This window comes from Malania oleifera, chromosome 8 (genome assembly GCF_029873635.1).
Source record: "Malania oleifera isolate guangnan ecotype guangnan chromosome 8, ASM2987363v1, whole genome shotgun sequence".
NCBI lineage: Eukaryota > Viridiplantae > Streptophyta > Magnoliopsida > Santalales > Ximeniaceae > Malania > Malania oleifera.
Window position 1 is genome coordinate 19,073,650 of NC_080424.1, and position 23,830 is coordinate 19,097,479.

The following is a 23,830-nucleotide window of genomic DNA, read 5'->3' on the forward strand; positions in this document are numbered from 1 at the left end:
GCAATTGTCAACGTGCTTAGCCTACTTGCCTCCCTCGCTAAGTACAACATGTCAACGGAGGATTTATTAATGAATTACGTTTGCTTCAATATTTACTGCTTGGTTGCCACGGCTTTCATGAATTGATTATTATTTCCGCTGCTATCTGATTGAATGTTAATGAAAGTGTTCCGTGGATGAATGTTGGTAAACAAAAGGCTGGCTAGTTAAGCAAGAGTGCTTTAGCTAGCGCCGCACGGCCCTTCACAACGGTGTGAAAAAGGCGGACCGTGACACCAGTCTGCCGTCAAATATATTGGGCTTGAGGTCTACACATCTGTATGCCCTCTTCAACTGTATATTTGGAGTCCAGAACCCTAAATTCTTCTGGACAGCTACAAGTGCCTGCGACAATGATGCAGCAGGGGCAGTCCCATTCCGGTAGACAAATTCCCTCATGTGTTAGAAAACATAATCTGGGCCCAAACACATCTATTGTATGGGCAAAATCTCCCTTGAAAGCCCCCAGCTTGTTCCCAATAACTGGGCCAAATATGCTGTCATATTAAGAATGCCTGGCCGAAGCCACTCCTAACCACTCCACTCAGCTGCTCAGGAGACACCCCTTCCCCTCACAAACCCAAGGCCAATCTAGTTGTGGAAAACAGTTGTCCTGTTCCATTTTAGTTTTAAATTACAACCAAATAAAAAAAACTAATCTTTCATTTTTACAACATTTTTATTAAATAAGTGAACAACAATAAATAGTTTTGGCACTATTTTCTTGTGAAAATAGTTTTATTTTTCATATCTAATTTTTCAAATAATTACAAAAATGCCACCTTGTGTTAAAATTATCCAAATTTATATACAAAAGTTGGAAAACATCTTTTCATTATTTTTCTAGATTTCTAACTCTTACTTTGCATATGGGAGCACAGTATTCGGATCTTGGACTTTAATTTGTGTGGATTATATATAGAATTTGTTTAAAATCCATACAAATCCAAATTCAAGCCCCAAAATCCATGATTTCCAATATTAGCTTATAAAAAAATTTGAAAAATTGGAGAACAACTTGCCTTTTTTGTGATTATTTTGAAATCTACAAATAAAAAAAGAAAAAAAAATTGAAAATCTAAACAAAATTTTATTTTCTATCTTTTTAATATGAATGTTGAAAATCAAAAGAAAAGCCAAAATTTTTATAGTTCCTTGGAAAATTTAAAAAATGAAAACGAAGAATACTTTCCACAACTAAAGACACTAAAGAGGCTTTTAGCTTCTCTGAAACCTTTTAAACAACCGCCACCACTACAACACACACCAATTAGGAACCTCCATAGTTGCCACATCACCACCCCACTTTTGCTGCCTCTAAAGTCTGAACTACCAGAGATTACCTTCTTCCAGGCCTGGCAATCATGAATCTTTGAAGGTTGAGCCACAAATTTTGCTAGCGGCTTGCTTGTCCTCTCCAAACACACGCAATCACCTTCAACACTTGCATATGCCTTCACCAATCTCTCCCTCCAAACAAACTTTGTTCTACTGACCTTCCTATAACGAATGAACTGATCCAATCTCGATAAAACCAAAGACAAACACTTGCCTACACATCTAGCAGCTGATAAAGTAACCTTAATCCACTGGATTCAATTTTGAGATTTCTCCTCCAGTCCTACAAATAACCCCTATACCAATCTTTTCCAGTTGCAAATTGAAAGTTTTTTCTATCTGCAACAATTTGTGGAGGTTCTACTCCATACCTAGTTTTGAACACCTACCAAGAAAAAGAAACATAGTGGAGAGATGAGCAAGCATGAGAGCAGAAGCCATCACCCTTTCCAACATCCCACCACCCACTATGTTTAGCATTTATCAAAGACACCACTCTCCCACACTCAGGTTGAGACCCCTGCTCCCTTTCAAACAATGCACTGTTCCATTTCTGTTTGTGCTCCCTTGATTTTAAAGCATTCTCTAAGTAGGTCTCTCACTGTATTTTTCTTCAACTTGTATTTGAAATTTTACCAAGAGAATAAATAATGATGATGATTAAGAAAATTCACAGAAATGAAAAGTTGCACAGGCTGATAAAATCATAGCCATGACATAACAAGGCAGACTTACATTGTCTTGATCAATTTCTTTGATCATATCATCCAGATGAACATCTCCTAGACCAAACTCGCTGCAAGCCTGTTGAAGCTCATCAATGGTTATGTAACCACTACCATCTTTGTCAAAAAAAGAGAAGGCTGCCATCAAATTCTCCTCTCTCTCAATCTTATTCATGTGCAAAGTAGCAGCAAGAAATTCACCATAATCTATGGATCCACTGTTGTCAATATCAGCCTTCAAAATTCAACAACACCGAAAGTTTCTCAGTTAATTGGAGAACCATGTATAGTATGAAAAGTTCTGTGTCAAAGTTTGTGACAATATACTTACCGCATCCATAAGAGCTTTAATTTCAGACTCCATTAGCTCCGAACCTACTTTCTTCAGACCCACTTTTAGTTCCTCAAATGTTATTGTCCCACTGTTGTCTGTGTCAATCATTTTGAACAGCTCTTTTAAACCACCAATTTCTTCTTCTGAAAGTCTTTCTGCTATTACCTGCACCAAAAATCACATTACATAAAATAAATGAAAATTCCACCTGAATATTTCCACACAATAAGTGGATTTTTTTAGCACAGTACAACACAAATCGTGAACAAGGTACTGCGACTGCTTTATCACATGGAAGTCACCAGGTACAAGTAACAAAGCTGAGTTAATTCCGTATTTTATATGGACCATGAAACGATTTCCTTAAGTCAAAAACATCATTCAGGAACCTCACATCTTTGTATCAATGAGTGAAAAATCCAGCTAATGCATTTAAACATCAGCAGAAGCATAAATTGTGTACAATCTAACTGTTGTTGCTTATTGGTGTGAGCTGTCACGGTCCACAGGGAGAAGTTACAACAATTGCAGAATTAGTTTATTGAATCTCTTCGGTATGTCATTACGTATTGAAATTTGTTATAATAAGTTCCAAAGCAATCCAATGGAGAATGCAAACAAAGATTAAAAGTGCCAAGAGGCTTCACCATAATTTTACTGAAAACCAATAATTTGTAAAGACTTTCAACCGAACACCTGACTTAAGTGATAAGGGTTGGGTGGGGTGAGGGAGATACAATGTTCTAAAAAAAAAAAAAAAAGACCTTTAAATAAGTACACAATCTATCTTGCTTCCCCCCAATGCTTTACGGGATGATTTTCAAGTGAGCATGTTGACTGTGTTCATCTCCCACTTCTACATAACGTTTGGTAGGAACAGAAGAGGAAGCAAGCAAAGAAGGAAGGAAAAGTGAGTAGAAAGTCCTCCCTTCATTTGGAATAGTGGAGAACTAAGAAAGGAGAGTAGACCCAAAAGGAAAAGGCTTCCTCTCAATCTTAAATCAATCCCTCCAAAATGAGAAGAAAGTGTAAGGAAAGAGAAGTACCCTTTGATCTAAACTTAAAAAAAAAAAGAAGGCAGCTGGCTCACAAAGCTCCTGTGCATGCAGGTTGTAGGGAAGGAGCGAACCACAACAGGTCTATAGTACGCAACCTTAAATTACATTTTTGCAAGAGGCTGTTTCCACGCCTCGAACCCATGACTTCCAAGTCACACGGAGACAACTCTACCGTTGCATCACGGCTCCCCTTCAAATGTACCCTTTAATCTCATTAACTAAAATCACTACCTTACTCTTTTAATTATTATCTTTCCTTCTATTTTAATTTGTTCAACCAAAAACCTTGTCCTTCCCATCAAACATGGCATTAAGGACAAATATACGCTCTGTACTGCGTATGGTCCATTTATTGTTCTGCGGCTCCGCATACAAATGAAATCACAGATGCCAATGAAAATTAAAAATTGACAGTCGGTGAATCAAGCTTCTCTGGACAGGATCCCGTTTTTTGACTCTAAAACTGGTGTTCTTTGTTTAGCCAATAGCCAGGCCTTGATATCTTAGTTATCATTTTGCTACCTATAATATACATGCTATAAGCATTGGCATAATTGATATAAATCTTGGAAATACGGCTTGGAAGAATTCACAAAGAGAATCAAACCAGGCCCAGGAAACTATAAAGCATTGAGACTGTTGGGCTAAAAGTAGTCATTTGAGAAATACTGAAGCCTTTTAAATGGTAAACTTAAAACCCAATTTTGTATATCATGCTAAAATCCGTACCCCATAACAAAACAATTCCACTAGAAACTAAAAAAGTACAAGAGATGGAAGATGACAATATGACATCCACTGCAAAAATAAAAATTAATCACAATACACTGCCTTCCAATAACCCTGAAGATCGGACAGCAATAACCCCCCAAAAACCCAGTCCATTTGGAATGAGGATTTTGTTTGGGAAAAGGAAAGGAAAATAAGAAGGGAATTCATCTTTCATTATATTTCTCTCTATATTAAATAACTATCTTTTTTCATAGAAAAAGAAGAAGCTTATTGAGAAAATCTGAAAAAAAAAAAAACCAGATAAAAAACAAAGAAGAAAACTGAAAAAGCAAAAATAACAAAACAAAAATCAGTGCACTCTAAGAATTCAGCAAATATTGCCAATCATGCTGAATATCCAAAAAGCTAAGCCCCTTAAAATTCCCATGACCCACACCAAGAAAAGCCATATAATGAATCTTCTCCCACATCATCAAAGACAACAACTTCTTCCCTGAAAAAATACATGCAATGAGTTCCATCCAAAGCGCCAAAAAACTGCAAAGAAAGCACATTTCCAGAGCGCTGTCATTTCCTTTTTCCTGCAAAAACTGCCAAAAGAGATGGCCAAAAAATCCTCCACTATCTTTGGACAAACCCAAAATTCTCCAAAAAGATCAAATAATTTATTCCATACACTCCAGGCAAAATTGCATTGCATACTATATTAAATAACTATTAAAAATAAAAATAGTTAATATAATTAATAATTAAGAAAATTGCCTGAAGCTAAATTTTTGTTTATTAATTTTGCATATTTTTTATTTTCTTTCTTACTTCCCTCCATAACCAAACATGAAAAGTGGATTCTTTTGAATTTTCCTTTCCTTAGACCAAATTTCAAATGGAGCCTAAAGTAATGTGCCCAGAAAGAAAAAGAAAAAGAAAAAAAGTAACTTTCTCCCAAAGAAGAATCGAAGAAGTCTTCTAATCCTTGAAAACCCTCACATTTCTCTTGAGCCATGAGAGTCCACAAAATGGCATAGACTGCACAAGTCCTCCCTCTTCTACTATTCCCAAAACCCTGAAATAACACCAACAAGAAATGATACGCATCTGGCAGGGCCATCCATTTCTTCACAAAAATAAATTCTATTACCATTACCCACTTTAATGCGGGTAAGAGAAAAGAAGAGACAAGCTACCCAGGAAACAAGCTTCCAAGGGCTCACATAGAAAACGTTGTCACTTCCTTTGGTATATCCCACACATTCCGATGAATTCCATTCTTTATACTTCAAACATTTCGGAGTTTGTAAATATAAAAATCAAGATTTAATAAAATAATAGTTGAAATTAGCAAAATCATAAGCCAACTGTTTAAAGCACAATACTATCAGCAACTTACAATTAAGACCAGTATACAACAGAATCATCTCACAAATTAAATAAATTTGGCACAATCACTTAAATTAACTCCATAGAACATACGGAGGACAATAAGTATTAGATTTGATTTATTTGAAGGACAATGAGTATTAGATTTGAATCATTTGATCATCATTCTCAGTAATTATAAATTTTAATCAGGTCCCAATTTGAGAAATAATATTTGAGACATAAGAGCGAGAGAGAGAGAAACGTGAACGGGAGAAAATACGACTCACCCTCCTCCCAAAAATATTTTATATTAAAGTAGGTAATAAATTACAATCCTACCATCATACACTAATAGTTAACTCATAGCACTCACCCTCAAACTGGACTATAAAAATTAAAATAGTCCAAGTTTGGTATGTAAAAACTCACTAGCAAAGGCATGGGCAAATGGCTGTTCTTGGTAAACGTTTTTATTTTTTTGGCTAAGAAAGTTGGTCAAGGGCTAACCTGGAAAAATTAAGGTAAGGGCCCTCCACCCCATGGATTAGTCAAAAGAAACTAAATACCATCAGTGAAAAAAAAAAAAACAAACAAAAAAGAAAGAAAGAAAAAGAACTTAACACGACTCAAAACTAAGCCCTTAATGAACAAATTAACCAAGTGTATGTGAGAAGCGATGCAAGGAGTGCATAGATCTCCACTCGAGTGTTTTATGCTACCAAGTAACACTCAACCACAATATTTTTACTGAATTGGAAGTTATGTGCATGGTGGCATGATTGACACACTATAATTTCATCAATACCACATGGATAAAACCAAGTTCTTGCAAGAGTTGTTCAACCACATAACTTCATTTGCTAATATGAGCAATTGTCCTATACTCTTCCGTACTAAGTCAGGCACAAATTATCTGCTTCAAGTGGTTGATCTTCTTTCAGAGGATGAACCTTCCAATCTGCATTCCAATGAAGCACCTGAGGTTGATCCATAAATTGAATTACAGGACTAATAGCATAGGAAATGTCATGTCGAGTAAGTATCAAATAATTCAACTTCCCTATTAATCTCCTTAAGCGTTGAGGATCAATTGTCAGATCACTTTCATCAGAGTATGAACCTTCCCAATCAAATCTTAGAAACTAGTATTCTGATATAATTATGAGATTCATAAAATAAACCAAGACCTTGGGCATTCTTTGAATAACATAGAATGCAAATTTCACTGGGGTGCCTGAGGCCAGTCTGCATAGGATTATGGGATTCATAAAATAAACCAAGTCCTTAAGGTTTCTTTAAATAAAGCAGAATGCAGACAACTGCATTCCAATGAAGCACCTGAGGTTGACCCATAAATTGGAAGTACTAATAGCATACGAAATGCAAGGTTGAGTAACTATCAAATAATTCAACTTCCCAATTAACCTCCGGTAGTGTTGAGGATCAATTATCAGATCTCCTTGAACAGAGGATGAACCTTCCCAATCAAATCTTAGAAACTAGTATTCTGCATATAATCATGGGATTCAAAAAATAAACCAAGTCCTTGGGCTTTCTTTAAATAACATATAATGCAGATAACAGCATTTCAAAGGGGTGCCTGAGGCTGATCCATAAATTGGATTACAGTACTAATAGCAGAGGAAATGCCAGGTTGAGTACTTGAGTAACTATCAAAAAATTCAGCTTCCCTATTAATCTCCAGTAGTGCTGAGGATCAAGTATCAGATCTCCTTGATCAACTATAAGCTTAATATAAGCTTAACATAATGATCCTCAAGAGAATCAATTGGTTTAGATCCCCATTTAAGCCATTTCCTCAAGTAGATCAAGTATATATTTCCTTTGAGACAAACTAATACCTTAAGGAAAATAAACCACTTCACTTTCCAAAACATAATTCAGTTCTCCCAAATCCTTATTATGAAAACAAGAAGATGCAGAGTTCTTTAACTCAAAGATACCACCTAAATGGTAACAACTCTATCATTACATAAACAACCATAATTATCCTCTCCATAACATTATTCCTATAAAATACTGTATGATTGTTAATACATTTTTTAATTGAAAAATTTAAAACCAACTAACTCAACTTCCCAAACTATGCACAAAGAGATCGCTTACATCAAGTCAAGAGAGGAGGAAGAGGTGCAAGCTCCCATGCACGCTTTAGATGAAGCACCTGTATCTCTTCACACATGATTTAGACAAAGAGCATATATCTCTTCCTGCTACATCAAACAGAGCATCCTACGTGGTGTTTGGACGAGGCCATGAAAAAGAAGCAAGAAAACCACAATATGAGGGAGTGAGACTTAATGGTGACTAGCCAATAAATCTTTAAATAGGATCAAAGGTACATGAACTAGATCTTTTTCAAAGAGTTAGGAAAGTCTACGTTATTAGTTGCAGAACTTGTAGAAGGAATGACATTATCCGAAGGAGGATCAGGACAGCACTAAGTCGGTCTTGGATCATCAAGACTTGTTAGCATCTGGTGGAGGCATGGATTGATGGGAGCCTTGGGAGGGCTAGAAGTTTCCAACATAGTTAATTCAGGTGCAAAAGAATGGTAGGAAGTGGCACAGTTGACAGCACAAGAGGTAATCCTCTAAAGGAGGAATGAGCTCACAGCGAAGAAGGCAAATGAAAACAATGATACCCCATTTGAGTATGAAAATAACTCAAAGTACACATATAAGGGATATGGGATCAAGTTTATCTGTACCTAGCCAGATTGTGAGCATACCAAGTACATCCAAATATGTATGCAAACCAAGGGAAAAGATCCAAGGATGGGAATAATACAGAAATAAAGAGTTTAATTATGAGTACTGAATAAGGTTCCCCATTGATGCAATAACCGGCAGTGGGAATAGCACCATCCCAACAGATTTTTAGCAGACATCTAAAGCATTAGACTACAAGCAACTCCCAATAAATGTCAATTTTTGTGTTCTGCTACACCATTTTGAGTGGGGATAGAGATAAAAGATGAATAACGATGCCTTGAGATTCCATAATATATTTTAAAGGGGTATAATGATATCCCAAGGCATTATCAAAAAATATAGTTAAAATCTTAACACCAGCAGCAAAAAAATATTTGAAAATAGAAAGCAGCTCAAAACAATTTTCTGAATCCATGATGAGAAGCAGCTCAAGATGGACCGAGACATCAGAATGCAATAAATGAAAAGGACTGGAAACTCTATTAGCAACTCAAGGAGGATAAGATACCTCGAGGTGTTTATCCAATTAACAAGCTTCATACTCAATGATAGACATGACTCCAACAAAAGAACCAACAACTTTTATTTTCTCCACTGATGGAAGACCCAAACGACAGTGCAGCTGAATGGAGTAGACCGTCAATGCTTGACAAGCAGCACCACCTGAATCACCATCTAAGTAATATGAGCCACTAGATCCACACCATCCACCAATCAACTGCTGTGTCTTGAGATTCTAGAATGTAGACAACACAAGAAGAAGGATAAAATGTAACCAAACTCTTAGATTGGCAAAGTCTCCTACCAGAAAGTAAGTTAAAAGGAAATTTGGGAACAAACAGAATTAAGGACAAAGAAAGAGGGGGACGACAATAAGCTGGGATAATGATATGCACCACCAATACTGAAATTCTAGGATGTGCTACCATCAGCAAGAGTCAAGTCAGAAGAACAAGACACTAGTTGAACCTCAGATAGTAATGTGAAAGATCCATGCATATGATCTAAGGCTTTATAATCAATAATCCATAGTGTACATAAAGAATAAAAGATACGCAGGACCACTATTATCCAACTTGGCAAGAGTGGTCGTGGAAGATTGATTCTAAACAGACAATAGTTGTGAGTACTCCTACTTTGAAGTAGTCACTTATCATGACTCTGCCCAGCCATTGGTGCTGTAATAACATGAGAATGCACTTCACCCTCTTCTTCCTAACTAGCAAGTGCAGTAGTGCTGATTACTGCACAAACTGTCTCCAGAACTAACCCCCACCCACCACAACCACAACCAATGCTTCAACCACCACTAAGTATGCTACATCCTACAATTGGCTCAGAACATCCTCTCTACATGCTCTACCCCCTCTATAACTACAACCGCCACTAACAGCAAATCCAAATCTGTCGGGCTTTTCTGATTGAGAATGAAGCTATCGAATCAATCGCCCTTCAACTACAACCTTTTAAGATGCTCCGAAACCAATTCTGCAGACTTTGTCAGCATAACACAACAACTAATTGGTGGCTCCATACTAATCCACAACATAGTACGAACTTGTGCATCCTCTTGCACTCACTCCACATATTTATCAGATTTACATTCGGAGGATCAATGGTAAAATTTACTTTCCTCTTCCAGTAAAAGGTATTTAAACAGTGGCTGCCCACCAAATATAATTCCCTTTATTTAATTTAATATAATTCTTATGAAACAGATTACACTCTGCAGAGGTCATCACAACACTTTTAGAGCTAGTTAACCCAGAGTCACCCGCTAAACTTATTGTCACACACAAACACACGCTTTACAGCAGCAGAAAATTAAAAAGATTAGTGAAACACTACACTCAGTAGCTCAAAGGAACTTTACAGTAACCAACCAGAAACTGACCGCAATCAACCAATATTTATGACAACCAAACAGCAACTCTCCTAACAGTAAAGCACAGAAAATATTCACAAACTCCAACTAAACACATAGCCTACTTTAACAGCAACTAAGCATAAGATGCCAATGACTGAGCATTGCAAAGAGCATGTATAGACCATGAATTGACAGCATATACCAGCCACAGGAGCATCCAAATATGCCACAGAAACAACCCAAACAGCCAAAAGGAAAACAAGAGAGAAGGAAAAGAATTAACACAATCAGACGCATCAATCAGCAACCAGAATAAGAACCAACAATCAGTATAATTTCAAAATCAAAAAGGATGCTGCAGGGCACAGCAACAAGAATAAAGACCAACTGAGTCAGAAACTTTCTGATATCAAGTTGCCTCCAGAGCCATAAACATGCAATTGGAATTCAACAAGACAACAACAGTCAACAAAAAGGAAAACAGTAGGACAGAAGAGTTAGTATGTTCCAGACATACCACAGAAACTAGGATTTGTGGCCATCTTTGGACTTCAAACCCTAAAAGCAAATTCATAATCACGCTCCAGAGAGCAGAACCATCTTTGTCTCCAAACTCAGCACAGTGATTGAAGATAGGGGAAAAAAACCATCAACAATTCCTCCTCTCACAAATGTATTGATATTAATGTAGGTTGGAAATTACAATCATATCCTTGTGCAGTAACAGCTTATTCATAAAATTAAAAAAAAAAAAAAACTAAACTCTTCAATTTTAAAAAATCATATGATCAGCTCAAACCAAGGTATCCTAGCGCAAGAAAATCTAATATTGTTATTCACAAGCAATTATTAGAAGAATGACAAGTTGACAATCAGATTATTTTGCTATCAATGGTCATAAAAATGTGTAAGAAACATAAAGCAAAATGGGAGCTTGTGATGTCAAGTTTGTCAACATACGCGCAAAGCCATCTTCTTAAGTTTGTTCATTGCCGAGAACTGCTTCAGACGTGACAAAACTGCAGAATCGAGAGGTTTGTCTGGTGCAACCCTATCATCCACAATCCATGGGTGGCCTGACAAAAAATACAATTCAATTGTCACAAAAACAAATGCAAGAGCTTTGACAAACTAAGTTGCTGATATCCCCAGCTTCAAAGACCAGCACAGAAAAGTCTGGCTTAACAAAATGAAAATAACTCACATAAAACTTCATGAGCTGACAGTCTTTTTCTTGGGTCCCTCTCAAGCATTTTTCTTATCAGATCTTTAGAACTTTCTGAAATGGCAGGCCATGGTTCTGATTCAAAATCTATTTTTCCTTGTAAAATCTGTCTGAAGATACCTGCTTCAGATTCTGCAAGTTAAAAAATAAGTAAATAAATCATTGTTACCAACACAGCAAAGACTCATATAATCAAGAAATTCGATTACTGCAGCACAAATTGATAGATTTGACTGATTGACAAGGTACCAGCCCAAAATGGTGGAACTCCACTTAATAGGATATATAGGATAACACCAGCACTCCATACATCAGCTTCAGGTCCATAACGCTTCCGCAACACCTCAGGAGCAACATAGTAAGGACTTCCAACGACATCACAAAAAAATTCCCCTGGAAAAAATAATAATAAGTAGCCAGCAATTCTTAATTCTTATGTAACAGAACACCACTAAAGAATTTCATGGTAATCTCTAAGCATGAAAATAGAACTATTCAAAGAGCAACTTGTTGAATGGTTCATTCAAGAAAAGAAAGTTGAGCACTTCAGTATGGCAAGGTATCCTAATGTGGTGGAGCAGGAGCCAAGACCTCCCATCAGTGGGGGTACTTACTTGTGCATTCAATTTTTCTTTTCTTTTTTTCTACGATAAAAGAAGGTATATTAGATAGAAAGAAATGAAGGTACAACATGGAGGGACAAGGAGTCCACCATAAAAAAACACTCACCAAAGGGGGGAAAAAGCAGAACAAAACAAAAGAGTACACTAAAACTAAAACAGAATTACAAAAAAACTCTCTTTTCAAACGCTTTCCATCATAATTTACCGTACTCTTCAAATTCGCTAGTTCCCTTGGACCCTTCATCTTTCAACTTTTACCACCGTCCAAAACACTTCATTTCCTCCAATATCACTAAGCTTTAAATCCATTTTATCCAGAAGAATTCAAGCTTCCAACTGAAACTTATTCACAAACCCATAGTTATCAAAAATGTAAACTCCCTCAAACCTTCCAACTGTGGTGGATGAACATAAGATCAATCCCCTATTTCATCACAGGAATCAGAAATGTGCCCATATTGTTCTCAAATCTCATCTGACAACAACCCGCCACCACAATCAAAATCACTAATATCATCACTTCCTCAAGAGATAAAAATCTTTTTGGGTTCATTAGGAGGCTTTAGTTAGTACTATGGAGATAAAGATACAATTGTACTAGAAGAAAAATGTGGCCATAGGGCCTAGGGACTTGTATTTTTGTCTATTAGAAAGCTTATTAGGGGCTACACGGAGGACAACCAATGCCCCTTCTTAGATCCATCCTCTTTTTCAAAGTTCCAACATAATACCTCTAGTATGAAAGTGACATTATCAAACTGTGGGGCTAAAATTTGTATTTTTCAGTTCTTATTTTTTTTAAAAATTTCCAAAATATCATTACAATTCTTGAGTAATTGACTATGACCCCAATACTTCCATTTTGAATGGGATCAATTTTTAAAATTTATATAACTTTTCTGTCACATAAATATATAGGTTGAAGAAGATGTTTACATCTCAGTGGGGACAATTGCCCAAAACTGATATGCATGTAGCTCCACCCATGCTAATGTTTGTTTAGCATCATCATGTTTCCATACCTATTCATGGGTGCTACATGCCAAATTATATGATCTGTTCCTTCAATCAAGGGAAAATAAATAAGTAATCTTTGATTAACTGGTACGCAACTTACCAATGACAACACAAGCAGCTATTTTGGTTGATGTCCAGGTAAAGATGCCATAAATAACATCAAAAGCACATCAAACTCTATAAAGTTTTTGGTTCAAAATTATAGCCTAAAAGCCAATTTATGATCCATGCAGTTGAATCAATTAATTTTGTTTCATAAAGTTCCTGAAGGCAGTGCACTTGTCAGGGTAAAAAGGAACTTACTCCTAAAAAAATAAAAAAAAATAAAAAAACAGAACTGAGGTAGCTATTTGATGTTACCTACCAAAGAAATGCAACTACTGCAGTTATTTAAATTCCAAAATATGAACATATTCATATAATGAAACATAATAACTTTCAAAACAGGTTCAGTTCAAATGCAATGTAAAATACAGTGGAAAGATTATCTTCCAAGGGGCATTGAAATGTCCCATAAAAATCTAGATAACCATGTAAATGATGATGCTTCCCATAAAAGGTCAGCCAACCACTATTCAAACTTTCTGTTTAGGAACAAAATGAGAACATCATCATTTTAAATCTATTATGCATCTTAGATTAGGAGAATCATTATGCAAGAATAACAAAACAAATAACACCAATAAGCCCAAAAAAAAAAATGGAAGAAGAAGAGGAGAGGAAAGGTTCCATTACATACCAAGTCAAAAATAACTTTCTATCATATTGACTGCTGCCCCTGAAATGAACCCTTTTAAATATACAATTTCCAGCCATTGGCCCTTTGTTCATCCAAAAAAACTAATGAAATGAGACTTCACGAATAACATTTCTTAACAAAGATAACAATGTAATCCAACAACAAGGTCTCTAATCAGGCAAGAAGAAAATTTTCGACCAAACAACCTAAGCCATCAATTTACTCAAAGAAACAATTAATATAAATGAAAGATAAAGAAGGCCAATTCTAGAAGAACAAAGTGCAAAAGTAGAGAGAAATTCATCAAGCAACCAAGCCTAACAAAAACAAAACAAAACTATCTCCCTATCTAGTGTGCATTCAATTCATGAAATCCCTCCTAGGAATGGGATGCCACAACCAAGCCAATAAAAAACAAAGCTACCCTCCCCTTTTTAGGGGTGGTGTGGTCCACAGAATCCTTCTTGCTGATGTGATGCAACACCTAACGTAGCAGTCACCTTTGATTACTTTGGGAATGAAAGACCAGCACATAATATTTCATTCCCATTCTCACTTTGGATAATGGAAAATTCCTACAGGCATCCAAATTTATGAGACTGAACTTCCCTCAATATTTAGCTACTCAGACCCAAAAAAAAATTAAAAAAGAAAAGTTACCCTTTATAATATACTACTATCACACAATAATATTATGATTATAATATTAAAAATAAGAAAAATAATAAAAATAATAATATTTTTTAAAGCTTGATATAAATTGTTGGTCCACAAGCTAAGAGCTTAAGCTATTAGCTGAAGTCGTAGCTTAACATGGTCCCAAGGGCTAAACCCTAGGCGACGCAACCACTGTCAAACCAAAGCCAGAAATCCTAAATCCTGTAGACATCAACAATCATAGGAGAATTGCTAGCACCACCACAGCCCTCTAAACCAGCCAACAGCAGCCAAAACACACAGCAGTCACCGGAAATTCCCTGGACGGCAGAGCCAGTTGAGGAACAACAAAACCCCTTAAGATCTTGCAAAATTAATACTATTTCACAAACACTGCCGATCTACCAATTTCTGGAATCCATTGCCAGAGCTGCCCTCATGCGCCCTCACACCCCAGCTGAAGACTGGCAGAGCTGACCCCACGAGCCAGCACGTGAAGCTTTATACAGCCATGTTTTTGGCTTGAATTGATCATGCACTGTTTCCTCCATAATTGCTTTTATTAATTTTTTGACTTTTTTGAAATTTTATGACATTATTATAAATTCATATGACAATTTTATTTTACTTTTATTAAAAAGTATATATAAAACGAATGATTTAATCCAAAAACATTTCTGGCAATAGGTTGCCAGAACAACTAAAAACCATAAAATCTAGTTTTCAATTTTTCATAAACTGAAAACTAACAACAGAAACAGAAAACTAGCAACGTAAACACATTCATTTCCATAATCTGTTTATTCATTGTACAGAAACAACAACAGAAAACAGAAACGATGCAAACAAGCCCTGAGTTTTTGGTGATGGATTTTTGTCCAAAGATTTCACCTTTCGGTTGTTCATGTACAGCACTCCAAGAATGATTGTGTAGTACTGCTAGAGGTTGTTTTTCGGTGTTTACTGAGTTAATTGAGCTTGAAATAGTGTTATGTTGCTGTGTTTGTGATTTGATCCAGTTGTTTAACTTGTTCTTTGTGTGTGATTTGCTTTAGAGATCGAGATTGTGTGTGTTGGGATGGAATTCATGAACCCCAAAAGCATCTTGTTCATTGTGCATTTCTGGTTTAGATGGAGTCCATAAATCCCAAAAACTACGGTTGTGTCATCACTCACTAGTTTAGTGATTGGCGAACAGCATAACATTAACTATCCCCAAGGAGGAATATTCAAGGTTCCTGCAGTGTCAAGCATCCAATCACATTGCACTTTTGCTCAAAAAGTAACCCTACAGCCTACACATCACCCAACATCTCTCCCACTATTCCTTGAGTCATCAATTTTGCCACCACTAACAATATAACACAGGCAACCAACTCTATTTTTTGCCCTCGAGTATTCTAGAAACCTACCTTGAGTTACCCTTGCTGATGGATCCATTGCAACAGTTAAGGGGATAAGAGGAACAAATCCTACTTCCTCGATCTCTTTTTCTTCCATTTTGCATATTCATAAATCCCCCTTCAATCTTATGTCTTTAGTAAGATTATGAGGTCATTAAATTGTTCTGTAACCTGCTTTCCTAATTCTATAGTTATTCTAAATCTAAAGAGAAAGAAGACAATTGGAAAAGGACATGGGGGCTGGTGGACTTTGTACGTTGATTCACTATCTTCTCCTATTGTCTACATTGCTACTACATCATCACTTCAAATCCATTTTCGCCTTTGTAATCCTCCATTGAAAGAGTTAAAAAAACTAATTCTTACTTCGATTATATGTCTAATCTTGAGTGTGTCTTGTCAGTGGGAAAGTACCACCGTGTTCCCCTTGCTTCCCAAGTTGGGGTTCCAAACTTTTGTTTCATTAGTCAATGAGTAACTTGGCTCTAATTTGCTTAATTTTTTTGCTGCCTTCTATTCTCAAATAAGGACTCATTTGATGTACTAGTAAGGATATTTTGTAGTGATAATGCTAAGGAGTACTTTAGTACCGAATTCACTTGCACCATATTGTATCAAATGAACGCCCCCAAAGTTTTTTGGACTGATCGAAGTCCTTACTGATTGCTCTCTCATCAATAAATGTCATCCTTTTTCCGTGGTAGTAAAATAACATATTCACTTCTCTTCTCGAGGCTCCTTTGCCCTCACTTCCTCCCCATATATTTGGTTGTGTGCCCGTTGTCCATCATTTAAGTCCAGGCACAGATAAGTTAGATCCTCATGCTATAAAAAATATTTTTCTGGGCTATTTTTGTATCCAAAAGGGATATCAATGTCATAGCCCTATTTTACATCGATTCTTTCTTTGCTAATGTTACCTTTTTTTGAGTCTACGCCATACTATTCTAATTCCTTGAACCCTGCTACCTTAATATGTCTGTGCTGACCTTAATGTGTCCCTTACTCTGCCTTCTAGATCCTAACCAATTACCTCCTCCCAATCCTCCAACATCTACATCTCGTTTGAGTCCTCCTCACTGCTTGGATCGTCTTAATTTGCAGGTGTACACACGACAACGACTCAAGGGAGGAGACTCCTCCATCTTCTAGTTCTACGCCGCTGTTTTCCTCACTTGACAATCCTACTTCCCAAGATGCTCGTCTTCATATTGCTATTTGGAAAGGTAAACACACCAGTATCCAACATCCAATCTCTAATTTCGTTTGCTATGATTTTTTGCCACTCTCATACAATTATTTTAGTACTCAACTATCGCTTTTCCTAAGTTCATGAGGCCTTATCCCATTATGGGTGGAGGACTAAAATGGTTGAAGAGATGCATAAGTTACGAGACAATGACATTTGGAAATCAGAATCTATTGATAAGTTTGCGGTTGGCTGTCACTAGGTGTATACCATGAAGCCATCTTGATGGCTCCATGGCTCATTTGAAGGCCCACCTTGTTGCTAAAAAGATATATTCTACTCAGACTATTGCAACACATTCTCACCATTCACCAAATTCATCTCCTTAGTCACCATATTTCATTGGCCTCTACATCAATTAGATGTGAAGAATACCTTCCTATATCATGATCTTCAAGTGGAAGTCTATATGTAGCAGCCACCTAAGCTTATAGAGAGTCCGGAGTAGTGTGTCAGCTTAAAATATCCTTGTATGGTCTAAAGCAGTCTCCCAAAGCATGTTTAGTCAATTTAGTGCCGTAGTACTTGAGTTTTGATCTTCAACAGTGTCACTTGATCACTTTGTATTTATCGCTTTACTACTTCTAGTAGGATTTTGCTCATATGTATAGATGATATTGTGATGATTGGTCATGATAATCAAGGTATCCAAATCTTGAAGCATTTCTACAAAGATTTAAGGCTATTGAAATACTTCTTGGGTATAGAAGTACTCGGATCTCCTATGTTTTGTCATAGAGAAAGTATGTCCTAGACCTTTTAGATGCAACTAGGTTGATGGGAACAAAACTTATCAATATACCCATGGATCCTAACAACAAATTAGTGCCAAATGTGGATGATTGGTTGGCTAATTGTGGATGATCCTAAAGACATGTTAGAAAGTTAAACTATCTCCTATTCACTCGATTGGATTTATCTTTCACACCAGTGTTGTGAGCCAATTTCATGATTCTCTAAGAACAAGTCACTCAGATGCGGTCATTCATATCTTGAAATACCTCAAAGGTGCACATGAAGAGGTCTCTTCAATCACAATCAGGGTCACACTCCGCTCAAGGATCTACATATGCATATTAAACTAGGTCATCTTCCAACAAAAGATCCATAGCCAAGTACTCTGTTTTTCGCTAGTGGTAACTTAGTATCCTAAATGAGTAAGAAACAAATTGTGGTGATCTAATCAAGTGTTAAGCAAGAATATTGGGTCATAGGTCATGTTAAATGTGAGCTTGTTTGACTAAAGAACATGTTGGAAGAAATTGGTTTTCCTCAATTCTCAACCTATGGGGTTGATGTGTGACAATTAAGTTGCTATTCATATTGCCTCCACCGTAGTCTTCCATGAGCACGAAACATTGAAGTAGATTGTCACATTTTTCAAAAGGAACTTGTACAAAAAATCATTACAACCATTCATGTGAAGTCTAAAATCAACTACTAAAGCCTTGGGGGATGTTCGTGTTATATCCATTTATTACAAGCTAGGAGCATATGAGTTCCATGCTCCAACCTCAAAGGAGTGTTATTAGTTACTTTAGTTATTTAGGATTATTGTTGTGCGTTATTGTTGTGGTAGTAAGTGTGACTCAGTGTATAAGTTACCAAAGGTATTATGGTCATCATCATGTAATTGGTATGATAAATAAAGGAAGAGACCTATCATTTTGATTATGTCTTCCAATTTACATAGTAATCTCAAGATGATATAGTTGCCATGAGGTTGTTGCCTGCATTTACTCAGTGGTGGTTAAAAATTAACTTATTCCCCATAATGGGTGTTATTTATCATTTATCTCTCCACACGCAATCAAACTACAAGCACTAGGGAGTGTTAAATATTGATATTCATTGTTGATCCACAATCTAACAATTTAAGCTTTTAAGTAAAGTGGTTGCTTAATAGTAATATTATCATTATGTTATAATCATAATGATATGGAATTTTATTATAATATGTTGTATCATTAATTTTAATTATATTTTTTTTAATATTATATCCATAAATTTTAATAATCTACTTTATCATATATTATCATCACACTGTTTGACATTTCCAATAAAAATGTTTATTGAAAATACAAATAGTACTATATTATTTTATAATAATAAAAAATAATATTGAAATATGACATAACATTGTCATATATGAAACTACAAAAATGAGCAACTTCTCTAGAAAGTGAGCCTTACCAAACAAATATGTTATTGTGAGGCAAGTATTCAATACCAAGAATGTCATTTTAAGGAAACTTAAAATTTCACCAACCAAACGCAACATTAAGGGTTCTATTGCATACTAATTTTCTGCTCATTCAGTACTTTGGTTTGTGGGGTGCCCTCTCTTGTCAATTTTGAGTTCTCTTATATCCTTCCATTTATGTATGTCTTGAAGGATCTCTCAACCTTCACTTCACAACTTTCCCCCAAAAGGGGGGTGCATTCTTAATATTGAGTCATTGACAGTTGTTTCTTAAACCATATCCACACCCCCCCCCCCCAAGGAACAAAAAGAAAAGAAATAAAACTGACGACAAAAATGAAGCCGGCATCTTATTTTGCAGAAAGAGTCAATCCTAGTAATTTCCAAACAATGAAGCTAAGATAGTAGATGTCAAACCACCACACAAACAGGCTCATAACAAAAACAGATACTTACAATCACAAAAACAAAACCAAAAAAAAGCAAGGACATTAAACAATAAACAACATATTTATATAAGTATAGGAAAACCAATAAACTAACCACACTCCAAATATTAACACCACAATTTTTCTCACTAGTTCAGTAATCCAAACTGTAAAGGCCTTTTTCGGAAACAATTAGCAAAAAAGAGAAGTGACGAGTACAAATTTGAAATGGTAAGAAAGCTCATAAAATACTCGAACTCCAAATTTTATCCACACAAACCAAAACCAAAATTCATGTTCCAACCAAAAAGCACCAGCAGTAAAAACTCTAGAACAACAATTTCTGTAAACTCAACAAGAACGAAAGAGAACACATGAACCACTTAAATCTTTTTGTCCTCAAAAACACAAAGTTAAACGAATATTCCCCACATCACCAAACAATCAGCAGAATATATAAAGATATCAAGAAACACATTTTTCCATAAGCAAAATAACAATGATAAATAATAACTGAAATCGAAAGCCAACTTGGGGCCGAAGAAATATATAAGGTGAAAAGTAGTGGTTCTAATCAGATTGGGGAGAAAATCCAATCAAGCAAAACAAGGAGAAGAAGAAGGTCCAGTAATACAGTAAAAAAAATAAAAAAGAAAAGGAAGTAAACGGAAGAATACCCACCAATGAATCGGGACCTAAAACAAAATGACTAATAACAAATCAATAGAAGAATGAAAGTCAAGAAAAGCAATTACGAAGAAATAAAACTACGACGTGAAACAGAACCCAAGAACCAACCAGGCTTGTAGAACACGGACAAGCCGAAATCTGTGGCCTTGAGCGTGGCATCCTCGTCAGGAGTATCAAACAAGAAGTTCTCCGGCTTGAGGTCCCTATGCATGACACCGAGAGAGTGACAGGCCTCCACAACCCCGACGATGGTTTTGATCAATTGCGCGGCTTTTCGCTCACTGTAATGGCCCTTCTGCACAATCCGATCGAAAAGCTCGCCGCCGGCGCAGAGCTCCATGACGAGGTGGACGAAGACGGCATCCTCGTACGTAGCCTTGATGCGGACGACGTTGGCGTGCTCGGATAGATGGTGCATTATCTGAATCTCTCGCCAGACATCGTCGTAGTCTTCTTTGCACAAGAGCTTGCGCTTGGGGATTGACTTGCAGGCGAAGAGGGTGCCTGAGGATTTTTCAGTGCAGAGATAGGTGGTACCGAACTGGCCTTGGCCGAGCTTCTTGCCCAGCAGATAGTGATCGCGTAGTCTTGGGGTTTGGTAGGGGAGGACTGATACACTTCTCGTTGATGCTGATGCTGATGCCGACGCTGATTGTTTCTTCATCGCTACCTTTCGAGTCTTCCCCCCTCAGATTGGATCTCACTCTCTCTCTCTCTCTCTCTCTCTCTCTCCCTGCAAATGCTCTTTTCTCTCTCTGTCTCTCTCTCTTCACTGCCAAACTGCTCTAATTTTCTTCTCCCTCTCATTCGTCGTCTACCTCCCCCCCCTCCGTTTCCCCTCTTCTTCTTCCTCTCAGACTATTCTTCATTTTGCTCTTTGCTTTTGTGGGGTTTTCTTAGGAGGGTCAGATCTGTTTGACTATGACTACTATGTTAATCCAAGTCCTCTTTTGTAAAATAATAAGGACCTGATCTAAGGTTTTTATTTCCGTGACATAAATAACAGTATTTAAGGAAAGGGAAACTCAGGTTCCTAAGACTAATGCTTTTCAAAAGTTGAATATATATATATATATATATATATATATGTGTGTGTGTGTGTGTGTGAATTTAAAGAAAATGTAAAGTAATTTTGTATTAAAATTATCCAAAATTTAAATATAAATGTAAAGTAATTTTATATTAAATTTTATTTAAATCTAAATAATTGTATTATCCAAAATCTAAATATAGGATAACAAAATTTTATTAGTATCACGGAATGACGATTTAACTAATTTCTCTAGGCACATGAAACATGACATTAAACGACATGTTTATTACATGATTGTAAATGTTTAACAATTGTTCTCTTATTGTGTTCTTTTTTATTAGCCATAAAAAGTACATCGCCCAACTTTAACTCGATGAACAGTCATGCTTCTTACTCTCTTCCCTCACTGTGAACCATCTTGCCTCTAACTTCATAGCCTTTGGGATAAGCCTATTTCTAGCTTATTTTAAATCATTTCAACATGCATTACACCAAAGTAAATTAGAAAAGTTTTGAATGAAGGGGATACTAGAAATAGAACCTTTAGAAATAGTTAAGAAAATTTCAAACTTTTTGACTCTATCCCTATCAGAACTTGTAAAAAATTATTGAGTTTTTGTTTAGGATGTAAATGATACCTAGAAAATTTTGGGTATTTAACTTTTGTTGAAGGGGGAAGTAAGCTAAATTTTTTTGTGAAATCAAGACAAAGGAGGCTAACGTGAGACAGTGTGTCACCTTTATATGAATAAAGGGGTTTAAATTAATTTAATTAAAATTAAACAGAATTGACATCTTTGTGCATCTTAAATAAAATAGATTTAGACTGAGTTAATGACTTGTTTGGTTCACAACATGAAATTAAGGGGGACTAAATATGTATTTCCACTCTAATATTTGGTTGGAACATGGAATCAAGACCAAAATGGATTGCCACTATTCTTATGTGCAATATAGCTAGATGGCTAGAATTATGTTTACATTAATATACAATAATATCTTTATGCGCAAAAAAAAAAATTAACCCAACCTATGAATTTTAGGCAAACTGAAATCAAACTATTAAATCTAGTATTTTACAACTATACTACAAAAATTACAATGTGACTTTGTAGAATTTTTAAATGACAATTCTACCCTAATTTGTATCCAATGTGCCCCATCATTATTTTTGTGAATTAATATTATATTAGTAAAGAAGGACCACACATATTTGAAAATCAATCCACATATGTCAACATGCCCTTTTTTTCCACGTATTTGAAACTCAATCCATATATGTCAACTTGCCATTTTTCCTCTCTCTCTCTCTCTATGTTGCAAGCATTAGACCTAATGCGGAGGGTATTCTTATGATATTTGGATGGAATTCAATTTCTCGACTAGAAATGAGTTGCAAAAGGGGTAATTTTGTTATCAAGATAACAAAAAAATGGCAGCACAATTATAAATACTTGAATACAACAAATAACATCCTCATAAGGATAGAATATATAAATTCAAAGATTAATTTGATCACACAAACTCTCCAATAAGAGTATTAAAATATGATCACAAGAGTTTTGATGTTTTATCTCTTTGAAGGAAGATAAGCAAGTTGAGAGATTTGACAGAGATGAAGAGCAAAAAACTTGGGCAATATGTTAGAAAATATCTCCTTCATGTTTCATTGGGCTTAAAGGGCATGCACATAGACTTTTAGGGTCACATTAGTATGCAAACATATTTTACTTAATAGAACGTTCCAACGCTCTAATTGGTCAACATAATAGCTTCTAGTTTTTCTAATCGTTGACACAATCTACCTAAATAAGTTGACTATTCAACCTTTTAGCCAAGGTCGATCAATCTATCCCGTAACACTTTGCATGGGGTATCCCTTTTTTTTTAATCTCATTTCTAATCCCTCTTAAACCTAAATAATTTTTCAACAACTAAGGTTTTAAAATGGTTTTTTTTTTTGTGCCATAAGGTGATTAAGATTGTGGAATGTGTTCATACATTTTACAAATTGAAAGAAATGCAAACACAATAAAGTTAAGCTTTATAAAATTCCAACTTGAATGACTTTCAAACTTATTGAATAAACTCAAAGTTAGTTTAAGAAGTTTGCTATCATCAAAACTTAGTTAATGAAAGCTTGGTTCACACATCTATGTAAATACTACCATAGCTACAATCAAAGCTTATGGAGATATGGTGCTTGTTTGTTTTTTATTACAATGGAAAAAAATTATGGAACCAAAGTGTTGCAAATCACTACTCCACCATCTCATCAACTTGATCTTCATAAGCAAGGAATGGATGATGTTGATTTTTTTTCCAAAATATTAAAAAAAAATTCTTATCAATATAATTTATATTTTGTGGCTAGTG

General features: G+C 35.8%; 1 protein-coding gene across 1 annotated transcript in view; it reads right to left on the reverse strand.

Annotated features, from left to right (window-relative positions):
* Positions 1-21,467, reverse strand: part of LOC131162928 (calcium-dependent protein kinase 4) — a 33,649-nt gene extending 12,182 nt beyond the window's left edge. The window contains exons 1-6 of the mRNA XM_058119549.1: positions 20,530-21,467; positions 11,662-11,805; positions 11,392-11,544; positions 11,148-11,263; positions 2,434-2,601; positions 2,113-2,337 (exon numbers count right to left, since the gene is read on the reverse strand). Of these exons, the coding sequence (XP_057975532.1) occupies positions 2,113-2,337; positions 2,434-2,601; positions 11,148-11,263; positions 11,392-11,544; positions 11,662-11,805; positions 20,530-21,085 (1,362 nt within the window). The 5' untranslated portion in view covers positions 21,086-21,467. The remainder of the gene's footprint in view (positions 1-2,112; positions 2,338-2,433; positions 2,602-11,147; positions 11,264-11,391; positions 11,545-11,661; positions 11,806-20,529) is intronic.
* Between the last annotated feature and the right edge of the window lie 2,363 nt (positions 21,468-23,830).